Raw genomic sequence first — 19,756 nt, 5'->3', positions numbered from 1 at the left:
GGGTTGCTGGTTTGGAAAGTAGTTCATGATGTGGCACCTCCTATTTTGTCTCCGTACTGATAGAGATAATTTTGACTTCAGTCTCCAGGTTCTCTATCTGTTACGGACCCTGTGTGTAATCAATAAAGGAATTTTTGTAACCATTTCCTTGAAAGGCTGCGCCTTGGTGGTGTCAGGTTGATTACCATTGATCTGTGATGCATAGTTTAATTTTCAAATGCAACTGCAGAGAAGTGACATTGCAGATAAGTGTCAATAAATTTTGTGAGTCAGAGTTAAAATAGCTATTGGTTAGAACTAAAAAAGAAACAGAAGGAAATAATTCCCCAGTTTGCTGTTCTTTTTCGATGAAGTCTAGTTAAGACATTTAAATGTTTGTTAAAACAGGAATTTCTGAAGTGGGGACTGCTGTGTTTGCCATGTTTATGTCTTATTTGGTAGACTTTCAAATTCTAATAAAAAAAATCTTGCCTCTCTCTGCTGCAATGATAGCTCTTCAGAACTGAGCTACACAGAGAGCTTCCCCTATAGCTGATCAGCTCTGGCTCTCTGGCTAGACGGAAGGGCTTGAGGCTATTACTGCCTTCTTTCTGTGGATCTAGGAAGACCCACGCCTCCAGCAGAGGAGATTCCCCAGTAGCGTCTCTTTCCTCGACCTGTATTGTCTCTGATGGCTGTGCACAAGTGGCTGGCTGGTGTGGGATGCTCCGAGGCAGCAGAGGGCATAGTGGGAAGGAACCAAATGGCTTTTCCTTGAGGACCCACTATGTTGAGCTTACGTGGCAAGGCTTTGGTGGGTGGGGAGTGGGGACAAGGACACATGCGCTGCAGGGGCAGCTTCTCTGGGAACAGATCCGGAGCTCCCCAGTGTCAAACAGCGAGTGTTTCAGCTGGCTCCAAAATGTACCTGCTGCTGCCCAAAGCTGAGCCTGTTGGCAATGTTGGTGGCACCTCTGCAAAAATATATTTAAGAAAGGGTAAAAAACGCTGCGCTGGTCTGTTGCCAGTGACCTGATGTTCTTACTCTTGTGCAAGGGTCAGGACAAATCCAAACAAACCTTCATGGTGTGTAGAAAACGGCCAAAACCCAAGTGATTTAGAGGCTCTGTAATCTTCTTCATTTTCTGCAAGGAGGGGTGTCATCAGGAGTCTAATGTTGAAAGATGGAATCGATACAGCAGCTATCCATTCATAATAGTTTCCCCCCAAAAAGATGGTATTTTTGTATACTTTCTCCGTGCTTTTTTTAGCTTTGAAAAGTCTTTACTACAGTTTTTAGTTTAGACTTGTAGCCATCTTCCAGCCAAACAAATCGCATCTTTTAATATTTATATCTTTTTGTATTAATGTGCTCCTTAAGTGACATTTACTACCCTCCAGCCACCCTCTGCCCCAGTTTGCCTTGGGACGCTGCCCTGGGCAGTTGCTGCCATGCAGGAGGTTTGTGTTTTGAAAGGGGCTGTTTAGTCATCAGCAACAGTAAATATTTATACTGTGGTAGCACCCAACTAAGTTGCTGAGCATTTATGCAAATAATCGCTGCCCTGAGGGGGGTTAAAGGCTAAACAAACGAGTGAGGGAGACGATGGGGCTGCAATAAATGTATAATGAGCGAAGAATTGTGCTTGGTGACTTGTTTTGGATTATAAGCTTAAGTATGAATTAGCTGGACACACAGATCTTTGGTTTGATACTTGCCACAAAGATTGTTTATATGTTGCATTTAATGGCTGTTTAAAGTAAACAAATAGTTCTGGTCCCTGCGCAGGAGACCCATGTTGAGCTTTACCTGTCCCCTAACAAATCCCTGCAGGCTGACGTAGTTTTGGGTGCGCAGTGTGGTGTGTGGCCCTTGTCCAGAGTACAAGCTGATGGCTAAGCCAGGCCTTTTGGGGGACAGGGGCTGTAGTCTGGACCTCAGGAAGCAGCAAAGACAACTGAAACTGGGGTCCTACGCAATGGCCAAGTGCTGTTATCACTGGGATAGGGTTTTAAAAATCAGCCCATTTCCTTTGATAATGCAATAATTTGTGAAAAGCTTTTAGCCTCTAGTGTTTTTCAGACACTTGGAAATTGTTTCTATTAGATTGAGCCTTTCAGGGGATTTGCAAAAAGAAATGTGATGTTGAAACCTAATTGTCGCCTGGGTATTCTCAGAGTAGTCACCGCTGCGGCAATTTCAGTTTTGCAGTTCAAGGACTAAGGTTAAAATTTAGTTACCTGAATTGTTTTTCTGGATTGATAGAGGTTTGGGTTTGTTTTTTTTCAGGGCTGGAAAGGATAGATTCACCTCTTAGATACTTAACAAAAATGTGGGATATCAGTTCTGCACAAATTCGATATAACTTGTTTTGCTGGAGGTAGGGCCAGAAGGAGCTCAGTTACTTGTTCTAGAACAGCCTGGGCATTTTTAAAAAGTATTCAGAAACCACAGAGATGAGCTAAATAGTGACTTACACTTGACAGAGCGTATCTAGCCAGGAGTGGTATCGCTGCCTTTAGGTCAGAAACGTTGCGAAGGCACAAACTTCAAAGGTTCCTTGTTATTAGGGGCACAGCAGTGATGGTTTCCGTCACATAGAAGGCACCCTCTTGTCTGAACGGCTTTTCCATCTTGCATCAAGCTACTGGCGTAGAAATCGGTGTCCTGCTTTTACTGCTAGCAGACACATGATTATTTAGGGAGATGATAATGCAGCTAATTGTGTAGTGGCATATGTATTCTTTGGAAAAGTATCTCCTCAAACCCCTGTCGTCAGACACATTCTGTCTGAAGTACCAGAGGCTAATTGTCCATTATCATAAAAGCTATAATTGCAAAGCAAAAACAAGTCGAAACTGAATTCCTATAAACATTTTCTTCAGGTCTGCTCTTACAGAAACCCCTCTGGCACCGAAGCACATCCATCTCCAGTGTTCACGTTTTTTTACGCTTCGTCGTTGCCACAGGTCCGGCTGTTTTGAAGGTTGAGTGTGTGCCCTAAGTCATCGGAGGGCTGGATTTGTTTGGGCTTGGTTTTTCTTTTTTAGTGTTTTTTAGTCTTGCAAGAGGGCTTTGCATTGATCAGCTCAGGAAAAATATTTCTGAATCTGTGCAGAAATACTCGTGAGGGTTTTTCAGAGTTCCAATAAAAATGTCCACTGAGAAGAAATGAAGCAAAAAGAAAAAGGCAGCTCAAGTGGCTTGGCCTGCTGGGGTGCAGCTGGGCTTCCCCAGGTCTGCGGGCAGATCCTGGCCGGGATGCACCTGCGTCTCTGAGGAAGACAACACCCCGCCAGCACCGGGCTCTGCTGCCTTGGCAGGCTGCGAAAAGGGAAACCCAGAAGTTCTCCGCAGTGAACCAGCTGGTGGGTGGGAATGGGGAGCTTGTTCAAGAAAGCTTATCTCCAGAGGTAAATCATAGTGGTGGTGTCATATGAGGACAATACTGAAAAAAAAAAAACAACAACCAAAACCCAAAACCCAGAAACCAAACCCAAAAGACCTAAAAGCAAACACAAACCACAAACCCTCCTTCAGCAGAATTTTTGGTTCATCTGCTGGCAGTATAAAGTCAGTTTGGCTGCTAGCATTCTGTTGCGTTCTCAGGAGGCTAGAAATTATTTTAAGGAAGCTATATGAAAAATAATTTAAAGCAGAGAAGTGTTTGCAGCTTTGTTTTAAAACCTGAAAGAAAAGCTTGAGTGATAATGAGAAAATGAAAATAACTTCCCCTGTGTGAATGGAGTGAGAGCCGCCTAAGCGTTGCAGCCCAGCCAAGACTAGCAGCCGGTCACAGAGTGTTGACTGGGAATACGTTGTGTTTCCTCTTACCCGCCGAAGCTGGGGATGATAATTCTTTATTCCAAATAATTTTTGTTCTAAATTAAGAGGTTTCATTTGATATAGAGACAGCAGTTTGATCAGACATAAATTGATGAGTGAAGCCCTGGTGGGGAGGGGGGGAACGCTCTGTGTTAGGGCAGGACTGCACTCGTGGAGCAGAGCGGACGGAGGGGTCACGAAGGCTCCCAGCTGCCACCCCGCATGGCCCGAGCCTCCCCGCCCCACTGCGGCTTTGGGTATAGGTTGTAGGGCTGAGAACTGCTGCGTAACACGAGCCAGCCAAAGGTATCGGGCTAACTGCTGCCTCCCATCGGGGAGCCGAGCCACAGCCGGGATTTCTTTAGTAAGTTCAGTGCAAGAAACACCATTCCTTTCTAGGGACTGGGATTAATTCCTCCCTTTGTTTCATTTTGAAATTTCCATGCAGACTAAAATCTTCAAAAATGCAGAAGTTGTCTTACCGTGAGCTGCACACATATATACAAAAATGCATAAATACGTTGTACCTGTGGGTTTAGAAGAAGCTCTGTGAGACAGCAACGTGCAGGAATCGAAAGCAGAATGCAAAACAGTTGTCCTTTGGAGGCTTATGTCCTGTTAAGCTCCTTGTGAAGTTAGGAGGACTGCTTCCAGGCCTCAGTTCTCATGTCTCAACTCATTTGGGTCACTCACCTATCTCTGTTTTGGGCAGAAAGCCTTTATATTTGTGCGCGTCACATATTCTCACTTTTTATATATGTGTATATATAAAAAATAAACCTGTAAACTACTTTCTTGTTTTTCTCCTCTTAGATTACTCCTTGACTAGTGCAGACCTGTCTGCCTTGCAGGGATTTAACTCCCCGGGAATGCTGTCTTTGGGGCAGGTATCCGCCTGGCAGCAGCACCACCTCGGTCCAGCAGCCCTCAGCTCTCTCGTGTAAGTACACCCGGTACCCTCACGGTGCCACCGTGCCTGGCCGGGAGCTTCTGCCGCCTCAAGCCAGATGCTCTGCCCTGGGGACCATTTTAATTTCTTGTCTGCTGGTGACGGTGCGGTGCCTTTCGAGCTTGCTCCTCGGCCACGGAAGCGTTCCGGTTCCTGTTGTCCCTTTTGCAGTTTGTTCGGTGCTCAGGCTGACAGGCTGCATCCCTGCGGGCCCAGCCCCGGATGGAGGAGTCACCTGCATGACGAACTTACACGTTGGGAAACATTCCTGTTTTGGTTTTAACACTTACGAATGCGCTCAGAGCTTTAATTAATGCTTTTTTTGAAGTTTTTTTCTCCAGTAATCACGTTTATTGACCCACCCATTTTGAGGGCGTTGAACGACAAGACCCCGCCATCACCCAGACGCGTGAACTGTCGCTTTCTTTTCCCTTTTTGTGTTTTCTCATTTCTGCCTTTTGGTTTTCTCTTTCCCAGTACTGGCAGCCAGCTATCTCAGGGTTCAAATTTATCCATTAATACCAACCAAAACATCAACATAAAATCCGAACCGATTTCACCTCCCCGGGACCGTGTAACTCCCTCTGGGTTCCCGCAGCAGCAGCCACAACCGCAGCAGCAGCCGCCGCAGCCGCCGCCGCCGCCGCAGCAGCAGTCGCGGCAGGAGATGGGCCGCTCTCCTGTCGACAGCCTCAGCAGCTCCAGCAGCTCCTACGACGGCAGCGATCGGGAAGACCCGCGAAGCGACTTCCACTCGCCCGTCGTGCTGGGGAGGCCGCCCAATTCGGAAGACAGAGAGAGCCCCTCGGTAAAACGGATGAGGATGGACACGTGGGTGACATAAACGCGCAGCGCTGCCGCCTCAGTTTTGTGTTCTCAAAATGAACTGTCCTGACATATCTAAATTTATAAATAAGGACATGAAATAAGTATATTTATATGTATATACATACGTGCATATATATATCTTCACATGCATATATATGTGCTAGTGTGTGTAGCATACACAAAATCATCGGGCACTTACGACAAACTTCTTGTATAGCCGCAGATGTCCCATGGTAACATGTAACAGAACAATCCCGTAGGTATTGATCTAGCCTGGCACTTACCCGGACTTGTCGTTTTAATAATATAACCTGTTTTGCAGAGAACCGTTGTACCCGCATTATAATCCTACCACACTAGATCGCAGAAACCGAGAGGGCTCGCCTGTAGTAACGTCCCTGTGTGTTTTATTCAAGCTGTATGGTTACTCGTAGTTAAGAAATAATGCTTTGTAGCAGCAGAGCAGTAGAAAAGCAGGAAGAAGAAAGCAATACTGTACATAAAATGACCTTTATACTACCCAACGTGGCATGGGTCTCTATTGCAGAGCGTGCATGGAGAAGGGCTGATGCTATAAGAAATTAAAAAATACAAAAAAAAAAAAAACCACAAAAAAAACACAAAAACCCTGTTTTGCACGTGCAAAAAAAATAGCATATTGGGTCAAAGAAGTGACTTTTTTAATGAGTGAAAGAGACATAGAGAACTCGCATGAAATATTCAGAAAATATTAGCCTAGAAAATAGAACGTTAACAAAATAAAAGTAATATATTAAGTTATAATTGGAATATGTTTGACAAATTTGTTTTTACCTTCCTACCTTTGAAAAATATAGAAACGGATTTTAGCTCATGTATATTTTATATTAAAGAAAACAATACCCTAATGAATTGAAGACTATATATAAAGTTATATACAGTACTTTTGAACACATTCTGCTATGAATTATTTATATAAGCCAAAGCTGTATGTTGTAGCTTTTTTGTAGAGTATAGTTTTATCTTATTTTGACTTTGTAGTTTTTGCTTTCAAAGATGAAAAGGAAAAACTTGCAGGCGGAACCTTGGGGGAAAAATAAGCCATGAACACTTATATGTAAATTTAAATTTGAGCCAAACTCTTTGTGTATATAGCATCCTAAATATATTATCACCTTTGGTGTAAGTACCTATGTATTGTACGTTCACCAGATTAAAAAGTATATTTTTGTGGATTGACGCCGACTTGAAAAAAGGCGAGGTCCTTATTAAGTAGAGTATTCACTGTTTAATATTTACTATTTTGTTAAATATACTGTACTTTCTTTGGATTTTAATTATTATTAATATTATTATCCAGATTTTTCAGAGGGTGTATAAAGGGGTCGTCCCCCTCACTGGTGGTGAATGTGTGCTGTTAAATTGTAATCTCTGTGCTGTATGGTTAAGCTTCATTATACATTTTATATATATGTATATAAATAGCAAAGTGGCAAAAAAAAAAATCCGGTGTTAAGTTCATCCTGCATAAATAGATATATATATAAAAAAAAATCTGTTACAACACATTTTAAGGCATCATTTTAAAACTGCCTCTCCTGAGGAGGAGGGGGGGAAAAAACAGTGGAAAAAACTTGACCTAATTTCTCATGGTAGGGAAATAACATATCAGCTGAGCCCAAAAGGTTTTTTAAGTTGGTAAGTGGTTTGGGATAAATTTGCTGTTCCTCTCTGCTGCCTCTGTGGAACAGAGCGCGCACGCCGGAGGTGGCTCGTGCCCGCAGCTGCCTCCGAGAGGGTTTGGGTCCGTACCCTGATTCGCAAGCCCCGGCGGGGGGGTGACCGCGAGGGCGCAGGCCCTGGTGTCCCTCCTGGGAGCTGCCGGGCCCCGCTCGGACCCGAAGCCGGGCCCGAGCAGCAAGAGCCGCGGGAGCTGAGAGCGGGTGCAGCGGCTTGTTGGGCCGGCTCTGGGGAGCTGGGGGTGCCGTCCCTGGGCCCCGTCCCTGCCTGGCCCTGGCCGGGTCCGGGCTCTGCCCGCGCCTTCCGGCAGGCGTGAGGCGCCCGCTTCTGCCGGGAGCCAAACCCAGGTTTGCAAGTAGCTGTTAGTGCCAGCAGTTCTAGTTCTGGGGAAGGAACTACAGGGCCATTCTATTATCCCAACCCCTTGAGAGTTCCCCTGGTAGCTATTAAATTTTTGCTTGGGCTTTAATTTTCTGTAATTAAAAAATATCCCTCCCTGGACACTGCAAGGCAGAAGTGTGAGACGCGGCCGCCCGAGGGGGGCGGCTTGGCTGCTCGCTTTAGCGTGCGATTGAAGGACAAAGTCAGCGTGTGCAGCTTCCAAACCCCGTCTCCCATCACCACGGTAACTTTAAAAACCGTAGGGGCGTCAGTCCCTGTAGCCCCTCACCTTGGGCCCTCGCTCCCCAGCCATCGTAGCTAGTTACGGGCTTGCGGGGCCTCGGCCGAAGGGTGCCTCCCTTTCGGCAGCGACTGAACTCACTTACCACCTCCGAGAACCTTCTCGTGCTCTGAAAAGTTACGCGATTTTTTGCATTATTTATGCACGTGTATGAACTTTGCTGTACATCCGAGTGGGAGTTCTGCATTCACATTTACTGTCTATTTTCTTGTGTGCCTTATAAGATGGCTTTGCTGACTGTATCTCAATCGTCTTTATTTCTATGCAGGTTTTTAAACAGTACTCTTACTGTTTTCTTAAGAAAAAAAAAGCTGCGTAAGGGTTAGAGTTTGTATTGAAATTGCACCAATGAATTTAAAAAAAACCACAAAACCAGGCAGTTCTTAGGAGCTGCTGACGGGACTGCTCACGTTGCCCCCCGCCCTCCACCAGACTCAGCAGAACCAGTCGTCTCACAGCCCTCCCGCGCCGGGGGAGAATCTCGTGCCGATGAATAAATGGGAGTCCTGGTTTTTAATAACAACTCACTTTGGAACGTGCTTTTTTTTAAGAATTGTAAAAAATGTTTTATAAAAAAGAGAAAAAAAAAAGACATAGCACAGGTATTTCAACAGGTTTAAAAAAAAAAATTATACTTTTTTTAATTACCTAGACTGAAGTTGCGAGGGGAGCCGCCCCAGGCCGAGCCCGTTCGTCTGAACGATTTAAGATTTTTATCTGCCGTTGTGACAAATCAGGTCGGCTCCGAGCTCTCGCCCGTGTTTAACAATGCACGTTATCAGGGATTCGTCAGAGAAAAATGCTTTAGCTTTTCCTTTCACCTAAAGGACACTAACGCATCAGAAACTTGCGAATTACTGTGCGCACAAGAAATACATAGTAAATAAGGAACAAAACAACTCCTAACAATCGATCATGGGTAGAAGTGAAATTAGAATGTGAACGAAAGACTTAACCAATGTAAACGTTTAAATCTTAGTAGAAACTTTCTTCACTTTGCTGTGCAAGAGAACACTGCTTTGCTATATTTAAAATGGCTTTTTTAAAAGAGATTTATGTATTTGGTAAATGTTTGTAGTCAACAGTTCACAAAGAAGCTGTTCACGGTTTAATGCTGATAAGCCGTTTGGCGGCACAAGCTGGACTTTGTTGCCATCCTTGAGACGAATCTTTTAAGAAAAAAAATAAGTTAATCTCAATTTTTTTCCCTGAATGTGTTGTTTTTTCTTCAATATATAATAAATATTCTAGTGAACTTTTTATCAAATGGTTAAGAAAATGCTAGAGGTTGTTGTAAAATATTTGTATCCTGCATTCACTAAAGTAAAGATACTGGCTTTTACTGTGTACTCCGGCCTCTCTCGTGTTTGCAGAGCACGGGTTGCTTTAGCGCATCTCTGCCCCTCCCCAGGTGGCTGCGGGACCGACAGGTTCCGGCTTCAAGTACGGGTTTTAACGGCAGCGCTGGTTCGGTCAGTGGGCACGTGTTCTGGGGGTGCAGATACGTGGTTAATATTGTATTTGAATCAGGAGCTGCTGCTCTGTAAGAGCTGCGTTACAAAACTGCTCACAAAACCCTGTGGAAGCCCCGGCTGGGCTCAGGCTGGTGCCCCCGTGGCTGCAGGGAGTGACGCCCCCCCCCACCCCTCGCTCCCGCGTCTTGCTCCAAGTGCTGTTGTGCGCAGGGCAGACGGACGGACAGCCGATGGGGTGCTGGGGTGCGGCTGCGGGCAGCGTTGTGCCACACCACGCAGCCCCGCTCCCATCCCAGCGCCGCTCGGCGGCACGGGTCTGCGTTTTTGAAACCGGTGATGAGGCAGCGGCGCCGCCCCCGTCCCGCTCCCCGCGGTGACACAAACACATCTTGCGTGCGCAAAACCCTGGCAGGGATGGGGGTGCTGCGCTCGCACCCCGCCGTGGTGGGTGGCGGCGCTGCCAGGCACCGCAGCTGCGTGACGGCCTCGTCCCGTCATGGCGCCCAAACACCAAACGCGGGAGCCGCCGGGGGGTGGTTGGTGCCATTTGTGCTTTATTGAAACCATGTATTAAACCCCCACCCCCCAACATTTCCTTCACAGAAGAAAAATACAAGGTGGGTTTTTTCCCCCGTATAAGATACTTTAGTGTCCTCGTTTACACAATTAGGTTCCCTCAGGCCTTCCTGAGCGCTTTTTTGTTTTGACAGTTGCAGGACCCACAGGTTACGGCCCGAACACCGTGCGGTGCCGCCCCTTGCCGGGAAGCCTCGCGCCATCGCCTCCCCGCACTGACACGGTGCTGCGGCGCCCCAGGCCAGGGAGCGCTCGCACCTGTACAAGGCGCGCCTGCGCCGCAGCCGGCGCGCGCCCAGCTTCGGCCTCGCGCGTGGGGCTATGAGCGGCAACAACAAAAACAAACCCATAAACCCCCCTGACCCCCAGAAGCCAAGCCAGTGCCTCGCTGCGCTGCGCTGCTGAAAGATGCGGCCGCTGCTCACGGTCAGCTGGCCATCGCTTACCCCCGGCATCATCCCCTCCCCGGGCAGGCTTCGTGCAACCGTGCTGCACAAATACCTTCGTGTCTGAGGCTAGGAGGGAGTTTACGGCTGCCCGCTATCCCTGAATTAAATCTTTAAGGCCAATTCTTCCCTGCAGCACCACTCCCCCAAGCCGCCTTTCCCACTCACGCCTAGCCTGGAGCGTTCTCCGGCCCATCCCAACGAGCACCGCCCTCAGGCTGGCCGACGCCTCGGGCCCCAGCAGCCACCAAAGCGCTGCTGGGCTTTCCTACACAGCTCAGCAGCTTCTCAAGGCAAACAGAAACCTTGACCATGCAGCAGCTGCCCAGCCCTGGCCTAAACAGGGTTTACACTTCCTTCCATGACTGCTAAGGTAATGCAGGGCTTATTTCCTGGCCCTTGCACATTAAACGCAGCTCAGCAATGTGCGCTCATGTGACGACTACAAATCAGTGGCTATTTGAGATGCACCATTATGGAGTCCCCCCCACCACCCCCAAAAACATAACCCTGCCTGGACCTGCCCCCTCAAAGGAGCCTTTGAGACACACACACGATGTACCCGCAGGCCTAACGCTACTCTCACCTCCTCCAGTGCTCACTGGCCCTCTGGGTCATGCTGAAGCCTTGGCTCTGGACGAGCGCTACCCTCGCGAAAGCACGATTCTGCCATGGGCTCTGCCTGCAGAGACACCAAGAGAAGTCTCTCAAGGATTTCATTGAGGGGAAGAGGTCTGGGCTCACCCTTCCCAGTTAAACATAGCTTAAACCTTTGCTCAAAAGGCTGGAAAGGTGAGGCACACCTAGCTTAACACACCGGAAGCCATCATTTTAGGGTTAAGTAAGTATGCTAACATTGCCATGGTCTGCAAGAGCTAAAAATGCCACTGCAGAGAAAATGAAGAGCCCCTGATTCTACTCTTAAGTAAAAAGTGTTTTCTTAAAACACAAACAGCCCCCAAACCTCCCCGACACATTAATACTGCACTCTATCCCAGCAGCAAAGGCTTTGCCTCTTGGACATGGCCTTAAGGAATACCTGAAGCAACCAGGATGTGTAAATTGCTACAAAATACTTCCCCGCAGCAGCGGTCACGAACGTTAAGCCCGCTGCCTGAAGACCTTTATAAGCAAAGCATCCTTATTCTTCCATAAAATATCGCATCACCTCACTTTCAGTCCCATTCAGGATTACAACATCAGCTACTTACAAAAATAAAACCAATCTGTAGTGTGATCCCCCTGAACGCGCTCCAGCCGGAGTCACTGGCGTACGGGCTTCAGTGGCGGGAGGAGGGGCTGTGCCTGGTGGCCTCTCCCCCCCTTAGGATTTTTTTTTCTAGAACTGAGCTTTGTGGTAAATTCCCTTCCAATCCATCTGTTGAAATATTTGAGGTTGGTGGTGTGTTGGAGGTATGGGCCACCAGGCCTTGTGTTTTAAAGTAGATGATATAAAATACTGGCAGGACAATTCCTATCAGGAGCATAATAAAAACGGCGTTCCACCACTGGATGCCACAGTCCGCACCACTGCCGGTCTCCCGCTTCCCCGACTCGGGCGGCGGCCTCTCCAGCGCGTCCGTGCAATACTCGGCGTTCAGCTGGACCTCCGCCTGCACCGCGTCCTGAATGCTCTCATCAATCTCCCTGAAGTAGTCGCTCAGGTGCCTGCCGTCAGCAGGGCCGCTCGCGCCGTCATCGGGCTCCGGCAAGGCCACGAGCGTCAGGCCGGCCTGGGAGGGCGCAGGCGGGAGCGGCCTTAGTTCTCCGCCGTCCTCTGTTAGCAGCCCGTGGGTCTTCACCGGGATCTTGATGGACTTCAGCGCGTACAAGTCCTGCTCCCGGATGAAGTTGTTGACGCGTTTGATATCCGCGACCTACAGAATCCAAAAAGGACACGAATGTTAGCGCAGGGCAACCCAGCCTTTCACCAGTACCGAGGCAGGAAGTAGCTACAAAACCAGCGTACAAGCAGCAGCCGGAAAATAAAAGCAAGTCCTGGCTGCAAGCGGCTTAGTGATCTGTCGAGATTTCCCAGCCGTTCCGGGGATGCTCCAGGTCCTGCGGGATAGAGGCGGTCCCCTGCTAAACCCGTCTGTCACCTCCTCTAGTGCTCCTGTATCCTCTCACAGGCTGCATTTTCCTTAATACTGCTTTTCCTTCCTTTGGCTTTCTTTACTCTCTCCCACTTACTTTCTAATCCAAGTGAAGGCAAGAGGAGCCTTTATTACAGATCCTTTAAAAAACAGTTTTCATATGTTAAGCACCGCATGAGTGTTTAAGGTGAGAAGCAACGTCTATACGAGCAGGGAAAACCCTCCCCCGCTCGGAAAGTGATTTCAGAAGGAACAGAGCTCCGTCTTTGGAGCGTACCACGGTTCTGAAAGGAAGATCCCAGCCCAGCAGAGAGCAGGGGAGCCTCTCTCCTGCGCAGGCATGAGCAGCCTTTGCTCACGTTCCCAAGCACCACCCTCTTCCGCACGAGAGCTGCTCCGTGCAGCTCATTTCTCCACAGCTGGTAAATGCTCCCACTGAAGGAACGCTTACAGCAATGATCTCTGTGCATCCGTGATCATCTTCGCTTGTGCGTGTGCAGGGTCTCCGTGTGGGCCCAGTGTTCCCACCCAGCTCGGCGACGCAAACAGCAGTAGGAAGAGCAATACAGAACCATACACACAGCGTAAGTCACAAGGACAGCCGGTACCAAAGACAAGACAAAGGCAAGCAGCGTTTCTTTATTTAATGTTAAATAAAGAGAAGACAGCTTAATACAGCATGCATTGACAACGACCTAGTAAGTAAGTACGTGAACTTCTCGGTTGCCCCAAGTCCTCTGTCAAAGGAAACAAACAGGGCTGTCACTGTGTGCAAGGAGCTCTCCAAAGCAGCAAGGAGACAGGAAAGAACCTCACGGGAAAGGCTGGAGGATGCAAAACAAAGTAGACAGCAGGACCCCACACCAAAGAGAAAGGCAACGCGAACAGGTTAACCACCTCCGGAGTATCGTACAGAAGAGACACAGTATGAGGACAGCGCTTTCGGAGAAAGTTTGCTTTGCTCTTTTCGAAATCCCATGCATTACTGTATGAGCCGCACTCACAAGCTCGAGGCTACCAACAAAACTGGGGAACTAAACCCAAGAAACTGATTTACCGCTCAAGCAAATGTGCAAGTGCCATCAGCAGCAAGATCGTTGATGGCTCATGGCAAAGATCTCCATTTAAAAGAGGGCACATGAATAGACCAGAAGGGAGCCTGAGCATCTCCCTCTGCCACTGCAACAAACACCTGGGGCAACTCGCAGCCGTGTGGCTGCCGCAGGGCATGGGGGGCACCAGGGGACGGCAGCCCTCCCTTCCCTGCACGGAGCTCCCCGCAGGCTGGGGACCCTGCCTGGGGCGCAGGAGCAGGGAGCTGGGGGGCCCTGCCACCGCCCTCCCCCCCAGCCCGCCAGGGAACCATGCACCAAGCTCATCTATGGTGTAGTCCCTGACAGGCGGCGAGTCTGCTATGTCACAGCCAGGAAGCATCGCTCTGCTGGAGCGCAGGACCAGATGAATGCCTGAATCTCACATGTGCTCTGCAAAGCTTGAGAAATCTGAAAATGAGACATTTAATCTAGATCCTAATCTGGTGCCCCTGAGGCGAAGGGAATCCTCAGTCACCAGTTCAGACTCCTCACAGCTTGCCCCAGCGTAACATCAGGACTTAAACCCCGCAAAATTATTTAGTTATGAAATAACAATCTCACCCAAAGCCTCCTAACTGAGGTGGTACTTCGATTTTTTGTTCTGTTCCAATGAAAGCAAGTTATTGGGACAGTAAATATCCCCTGCAGCGTCTGCAGTCAAACACTGCGATGTTGTGCTAAGGCTCCAGAAAGAGAAAGTGGGGCAACACTCAGGCAGAAACAACAAACAAAGCTGATGGGAAGCATGCAGGAGCCCTCGGCTGCACAAGCCATTTAGGCTTCTTTACTGTACTTGGTTTTTTGGCTGCAGTGAGCTCCTCTTGTCCCAGCTAAGAACAATGCCAAAAGCAGGCCAGGACTATAAATTGCCAAGAGTAAAAATGAGAATTTTGAAGTGCTTTGCATCTCTGCCAAGTTATCTGTGGCACACACAAAGCTACTTGTTGCACTGTCTTAATTCTCCCACCCCAAGTAGGCCCCGGTAACTCCAAAACCAATGACAAGTTCTCACTGGTTTCAAGGAGAAGCTCATCCTGGGTTTTTTAAACACAATCGCATATATTTGGGGCTACAAATCTTCCTCACTGATGCCCTGGTAGTCTTTCAGGAGCTGCTTAATTCTGCAAGTAAAACAAAAGACATCAAAACTGACCAGTACCAGACTGTAAACAGACAAATACAGAGATCTCCAATAATAAGGATTTCTGTACCTCTTCAATTTAACTGGAGCAAGTCAGAAGTGCCCTTTCTGGAAGGGAGGCAGGCAGTAAGACAGGTTTTTTTTCTGTGGGAGGAGAACACTGACTACCCGGTCCATCAGCTTGCCTTCCCTGCGGGCCAAGCCCAGCAGCCTTCAGCCAGACAGGCAGAGCAGATCTACCTGCGCCTGCTGGGGCTGAAAGGCTGCGGGAGCAGGGCAGTAGAGGTGGCCGGCAAACTGGCGCGTCAGGGACAAGGCTGAGCCCTCCTGCGTTACAGCACAGGGGGCACAGCAGGCTTCTCCATGCCATAAACCAAGAGAGTTGTTCAGAATCTTGCTTTGAGATCACCAAAGTGCTGCAATTTGGTGTAAGTGGCAACAACATCGCAATTGCTACTGCCTAGAGACGAGCACAGAGTCGTGACTACAAAGTCAACCGTGGTAGCCCTGAGTTCTTGTGCTCTCCCAGTGCCAATCAAGGCCTATTCAAGTCCTACCAGACTCGCTGCTTCACACGCATCGGGCTCATCAGCAGAACCTAGAAGGGTTTCTTTTTTGTTTTGTTTTTGTTTCTAAGGGAATGGGAGGGGAGGGATTGTCGCAATTGCTCTAAGCCCTCTTGCCTCAGCTGCACCGCACAGCTGGGTTGTTAAGCAAGACAGACTGCAACAGCATTGCAGCATCGAGCCAGTACTGTGTCATTATCCCCATGCAGGTCACTGTCCAATTGTTTGCATCATGGAACTTTTTAATCACAGTCTAGCTCGCAGATAAAGGAGGCTCTAAAAATACAACTTTAACTGCTAAACAACGGGGCATTTCTAACATTCCGATCAGGTAATTAAACTTTTCAACAGTTTTTCTATAAAGCTCTCTGCTTTGGAACAAAGAAAATGTATTTTGTAGTATGTTCCAACTCCAGAGAAAATTCACCGTGCACACACAGTCCCTTCTGCCTGCAGATGGCTGAACCACACACTCGTCTGGGTACGACAGCAATCAAAACCCACATGCACAGACACCACCTGGACTCTGTGACCTGGACTTTGGCATCCGTCCTTCCGCAAGTCCACCCCTGCTAGACCTAGACCTTCCTTGCAATATTTAAGCTCATACCTTTCAAAAAATAAACACAAAACCCACTCAAACCAAACAACATCGGACTGGCATTTCTTTGTACTGTTAGGTTTGCTTCAAAAACTGTATGCTCGAAAGCAGAGCTCTCACCTGCACTTCTGTACTCTGCTTCCTACTTTTTGTCCTCACTTAAATAACTAAGTACAAATCCCAACTGCTACACTGCACTTAGTCACCCAAATTAAACAGGAACGCAGGTCACAGCAGGGTGTGGGGTTGATAACATCTTCCCAGGCTGTTAGCTGAAGAACTCTTGTTTGTTTGTTTGGTTTTGCCCCTCTCATTTTTACCCAGATAGTGACCATTCACGAAATACACAGGGCAAACAGTTTTCAGCGTCAAAACTATTAGGCAACAGCTCACCTTCCTGTAATTCTGGAAACTAAACTACACTTAAAATACCTCTAAAGTAATTAAAACCAAATAGAGATAGCTCTTACTTTACAACCATACTGCAGAGCTAGCTTGTTAAGATTATCATCCTCTGTAATCTCTCGTTCCAGAAGTACCACATCCCCGACTCTGTCCCGAGAGGTGCATCGCTGCTGCTCCTTGCCCCTCGGCCGCAATTCTGTAACGTTGAGTTCCTCCTCTGATGACTCTTCTGACTCAGACTGGCCACGGGGAAACACGTACACCTGCCTGCCCGGGTAATTATGGACGGTGACAGGAGCCTGGAAGGATCTTGTCCGGCTCTCATTCAGCCTCATCTTTTATACCAGCACCTGGAACAAAAAAAACAGACATTTTTAATTTCTTCCATACCCGTGTTTATTTCTTAGCATGTGAGACACGGGAGAATGGACAAAAAGCACAGTAGTTGCACACATGCGCACACATGCAAAGCTTTATCTTTTGGAGCAAACCCAAAGACGCCGCTCTAACGCCAATGACAGAAATACTAGAAACCTGTCGTCTGCAAACTTCAGCAATGGGCACTTTATTTTCAACCCCTTTTTTTTTGTCTACCTGTGGACAAAGTACTACGTAACACCACTTGGCTACACAAATACTATTTTCTATAATTTAATTAAAAAACCAGCAGTCACTTGAGGCAAGTATCTTTAATTACAGTAAAAAAAATCCAGGTAACCGCCATACCAGATCTCCTACCAATACACGTTAAACACTGATCAAAATTACCCTTTATGTCACCTTTCCAGACATCCTTAGCCCTCTACACTTTAAGAACCCACATTTTAACTTCGTGGAAGTGCACCTTTTTTTTTTTTTTTTTAAATAGGGACAGCTCAAGCCACAGTTAACTTCAACCTGAATGGCAAGGTCGTTTTGTTGTATAAAGACAAGAACCTGCCGCAGCACTTTGATTATTGCTAGGCTTACAGCTGCGAGTTATTAGGAAGCTACTTGCTTTTTTTTTCCCCTTCAATCCTCAGCTCCACAGCTTGTTGTCAGGGTCAGGTATAGGGGCCCGATCCCCCCGGCGCCTTCAGGGGGGTCCCGATCCACCCAGCTCCTCGGAGGGAGCCGATTCCCTCAACGCCTCGAGGGGGGGCCCTATCCCCCACCTCCTCAGGGGGGCCCCGATCCACCCAGCTCCTAAGGGGGCCTGATCCCCCCAGCGCCTCAGGGGGTCCCGATCCCCTCAGGGTGGCCCCGATCCCCTCAGGGGGTCCCGATCCCCTCAGGGTGGCCCCGATCCCCTCAGGGTGGCCCCGATCCCCTCAGGGGGTCCCGATCCCCTCAGGGTGGCCCCGATCCCCTCAGCGCCTCAGGGGGGCCCCGCTCCCCGTAGGGCCCCGCTCCTTTCAGCACCGGAGGGGCCCGGGCCCCTGGACCGCTGTCCGGCGGGCCCTGCCCCTCTCCCCTCAGCCCCGCGCCCCGTGGGGCGGCAGGCCGGGCCCTGTCCCGGGCCCCGTCCCCGTCCCGGGCCCTGTCCCCGTCCCCCGCGGCGGGCCCTGCCCCGAACCCCCCGCACTGACCCGCCACTCGCCGGCCATCGGCCACACGCACCAACCTAGCCCCGGCTCTCGCCCAGCTCTCCTCCCATTGGCTAGAAGCGCCGGAAGGCGGGACTCTCAGCGCCGCCTGGCCAATGGGCGGCGGCGAAGGGCGGTGGAGCGAGGTTGGCTGAGCGGTCAGCGCTGGACGGAGGGCCGCGCTTAAAGGGCCCGCGCCCCGCGTCCGGCCGGGGGGAGACCTGTGGCCGAAGCACTCCGGAGAGCGGGGACACAATACACATCTGTACAACCCTACGGATGGTATCGGTGTAATAATAGACATTAAACTGGCTATACATACAGCTACAATAAAATTTAAGTTATTACATTGCCAATATCTTGATCACACACACACATCTCCCATCTATAGTAAACCTGGCCTAATTTTGGCAATGGCGAGGCACTGCTGGCAGGGTGGAGCAGCCAGTCCGAGCCTTGGACAGCCCTCCCTTGCTTGGTGAGGCCGGCAAGGCCACATGGGCACCATTCCCGTGCCCACACCGTACCGCATCCCCTGCCAGCCAGCCAGGCCCACACGCCAGCTTACCTCCAGATGTGTGCTGCTGGCGTTTTATGATTTCCAAGATGATCAGCCTTTTTCCTCTCATGTTGTGCCTCGCTGTGACCCAGGTATGGCCGCAGCTCCTGGTGCCGAGCCACGCTCCAGCCATGCCGCCCGAAGGACTCACCTCTCGCGTTCGGCTCCAGCCGGGGCAAAGCCAGTGCCTGCAGAGCCCCTGGTGGAGCTGATGAGGTGTATTTGGCACTGGCATGTTTTCCTTGGCCCATCCTGACGTGTGGCTTATGTTTAAAAAACAAGCTCAGGACAAATCTTTAAGAAGTTGCACAGGCAAAGCTTTTCTGGGGTGGGAGGGAGAGGAGGAATATGTCCTTGTAGCTGGCTGCAGGACTTGACCAGGCAGCACTCGCCCCAAGGGGAGCATGAAGATGTCTTGTGAGGGACTGCCTTGGGGCTTTGCTCAGCAGCTGAAGGGCTGCTGGACGCTCTTTGCCCTAAAGGAGGTGGACAAAGCAGTTAAATTAAAGCTGAGTGCAGTTGCCCGCTATCCCTTTGCCTTCTTTCGTGAAATCCAGGTGCCAGAGGCAGGGAAGGCAAGAGGGGAGAGTGTTTCCTTTCTAGCTCTTGCTATCACTAGGTTAGGTGCAACATCCGCTGACGAATGTCGCATGCTGGAGAGGAAGGAAGGCTCCCCAAGCACCAATGTTACTTTTTTTAAGCAAGAGCCATTGCTTCCTCATGGTTCTTGCTTGCCCACACATCTTTGTGGGGCTGAGTGATTTTGGCAGGGCTGGAAGGGCAGTGGGAGAGTGGCCAGGCAGGACTGTGGCTGAGCCCAGCTCCTCCAAGAAGCCGGCCAGCACCCCATCTCCAAGCAGGTGTTATGATTTTCCTTCCCTCCATGCCTGGGCCAGCTTGTCTCATGAGCAGACAATTTTGGGGCTCAGACAGCCTACGTACTTTTCTGACACAACAGACGATGGATTTAGTGTGCTGGAACGGGCTCTGCAAGCGTGGGGGCTAGATGAGGTGTGCCAAAATGCCTTCCCTGAGCCACTTATAATCTCTCCGTGACTACTGAGGTTTAAAAGTTATGAGTAATAGTCACACTTTGTCAAACAAATACAGGTTACTCAGGGTAACCTGCTCAAACCTGGAAAATACAACTGCTAAGGTGATCTGGAAATGCGGGGGAAACAACCAGACTTTGCTGACAGAGCTAAGTCTGGGTTGGCTTACTTGTCCTTAACTGTCATTTACTGCTTAT

At 49.1% G+C, this 19,756-nt stretch overlaps 2 protein-coding genes across 17 annotated transcripts in view; one reads left to right on the top strand and one right to left on the bottom strand.

Annotated features, from left to right (window-relative positions):
* Positions 1 to 9,332, top strand: part of MEF2A (myocyte enhancer factor 2A) — a 93,374-nt gene extending 84,042 nt beyond the window's left edge. For all 15 annotated transcript variants that reach the window (XM_064456141.1, XM_064456138.1, XM_064456131.1 and 12 more), the window contains 2 exons: positions 4,619 to 4,745; positions 5,232 to 9,332. In XM_064456141.1, coding sequence (XP_064312211.1) covers positions 4,619 to 4,745; positions 5,232 to 5,598 — 494 coding nt within the window. In that variant the 3' untranslated portion in view covers positions 5,599 to 9,332. The remainder of the gene's footprint in view (positions 1 to 4,618; positions 4,746 to 5,231) is intronic.
* Positions 9,333 to 9,992: 660 nt separating this feature from the next.
* Positions 9,993 to 18,046, bottom strand: LYSMD4 (LysM domain containing 4). 2 transcript variants are annotated; one of them, XM_064456149.1, is made up of 3 exons: positions 17,987 to 18,046; positions 16,449 to 16,733; positions 9,993 to 12,357 (listed from the first exon to the last, which is right to left on the bottom strand). In XM_064456149.1, the coding sequence occupies exons 2-3, from the start codon at positions 16,716 to 16,718 to the stop codon at positions 11,761 to 11,763; spliced, it is 867 nt and encodes a 288-aa protein (XP_064312219.1). In that variant the 5' UTR covers positions 16,719 to 16,733; positions 17,987 to 18,046; the 3' UTR covers positions 9,993 to 11,760. The 2 variants fall into 2 exon arrangements, with proteins under 2 accessions (XP_064312219.1, XP_064312218.1); XM_064456148.1 differs by having other exon boundaries at positions 17,952 to 18,007.
* Positions 18,047 to 19,756: the final 1,710 nt, after the last annotated feature.

This window comes from Phalacrocorax carbo, chromosome 7 (genome assembly GCF_963921805.1).
Source record: "Phalacrocorax carbo chromosome 7, bPhaCar2.1, whole genome shotgun sequence".
In the NCBI taxonomy this organism is placed as follows: domain Eukaryota; kingdom Metazoa; phylum Chordata; class Aves; order Suliformes; family Phalacrocoracidae; genus Phalacrocorax; species Phalacrocorax carbo.
The sequence above is the reverse complement of the archived record's forward strand: the minus strand, read 5'-3'. Positions and strand labels throughout refer to the sequence as shown.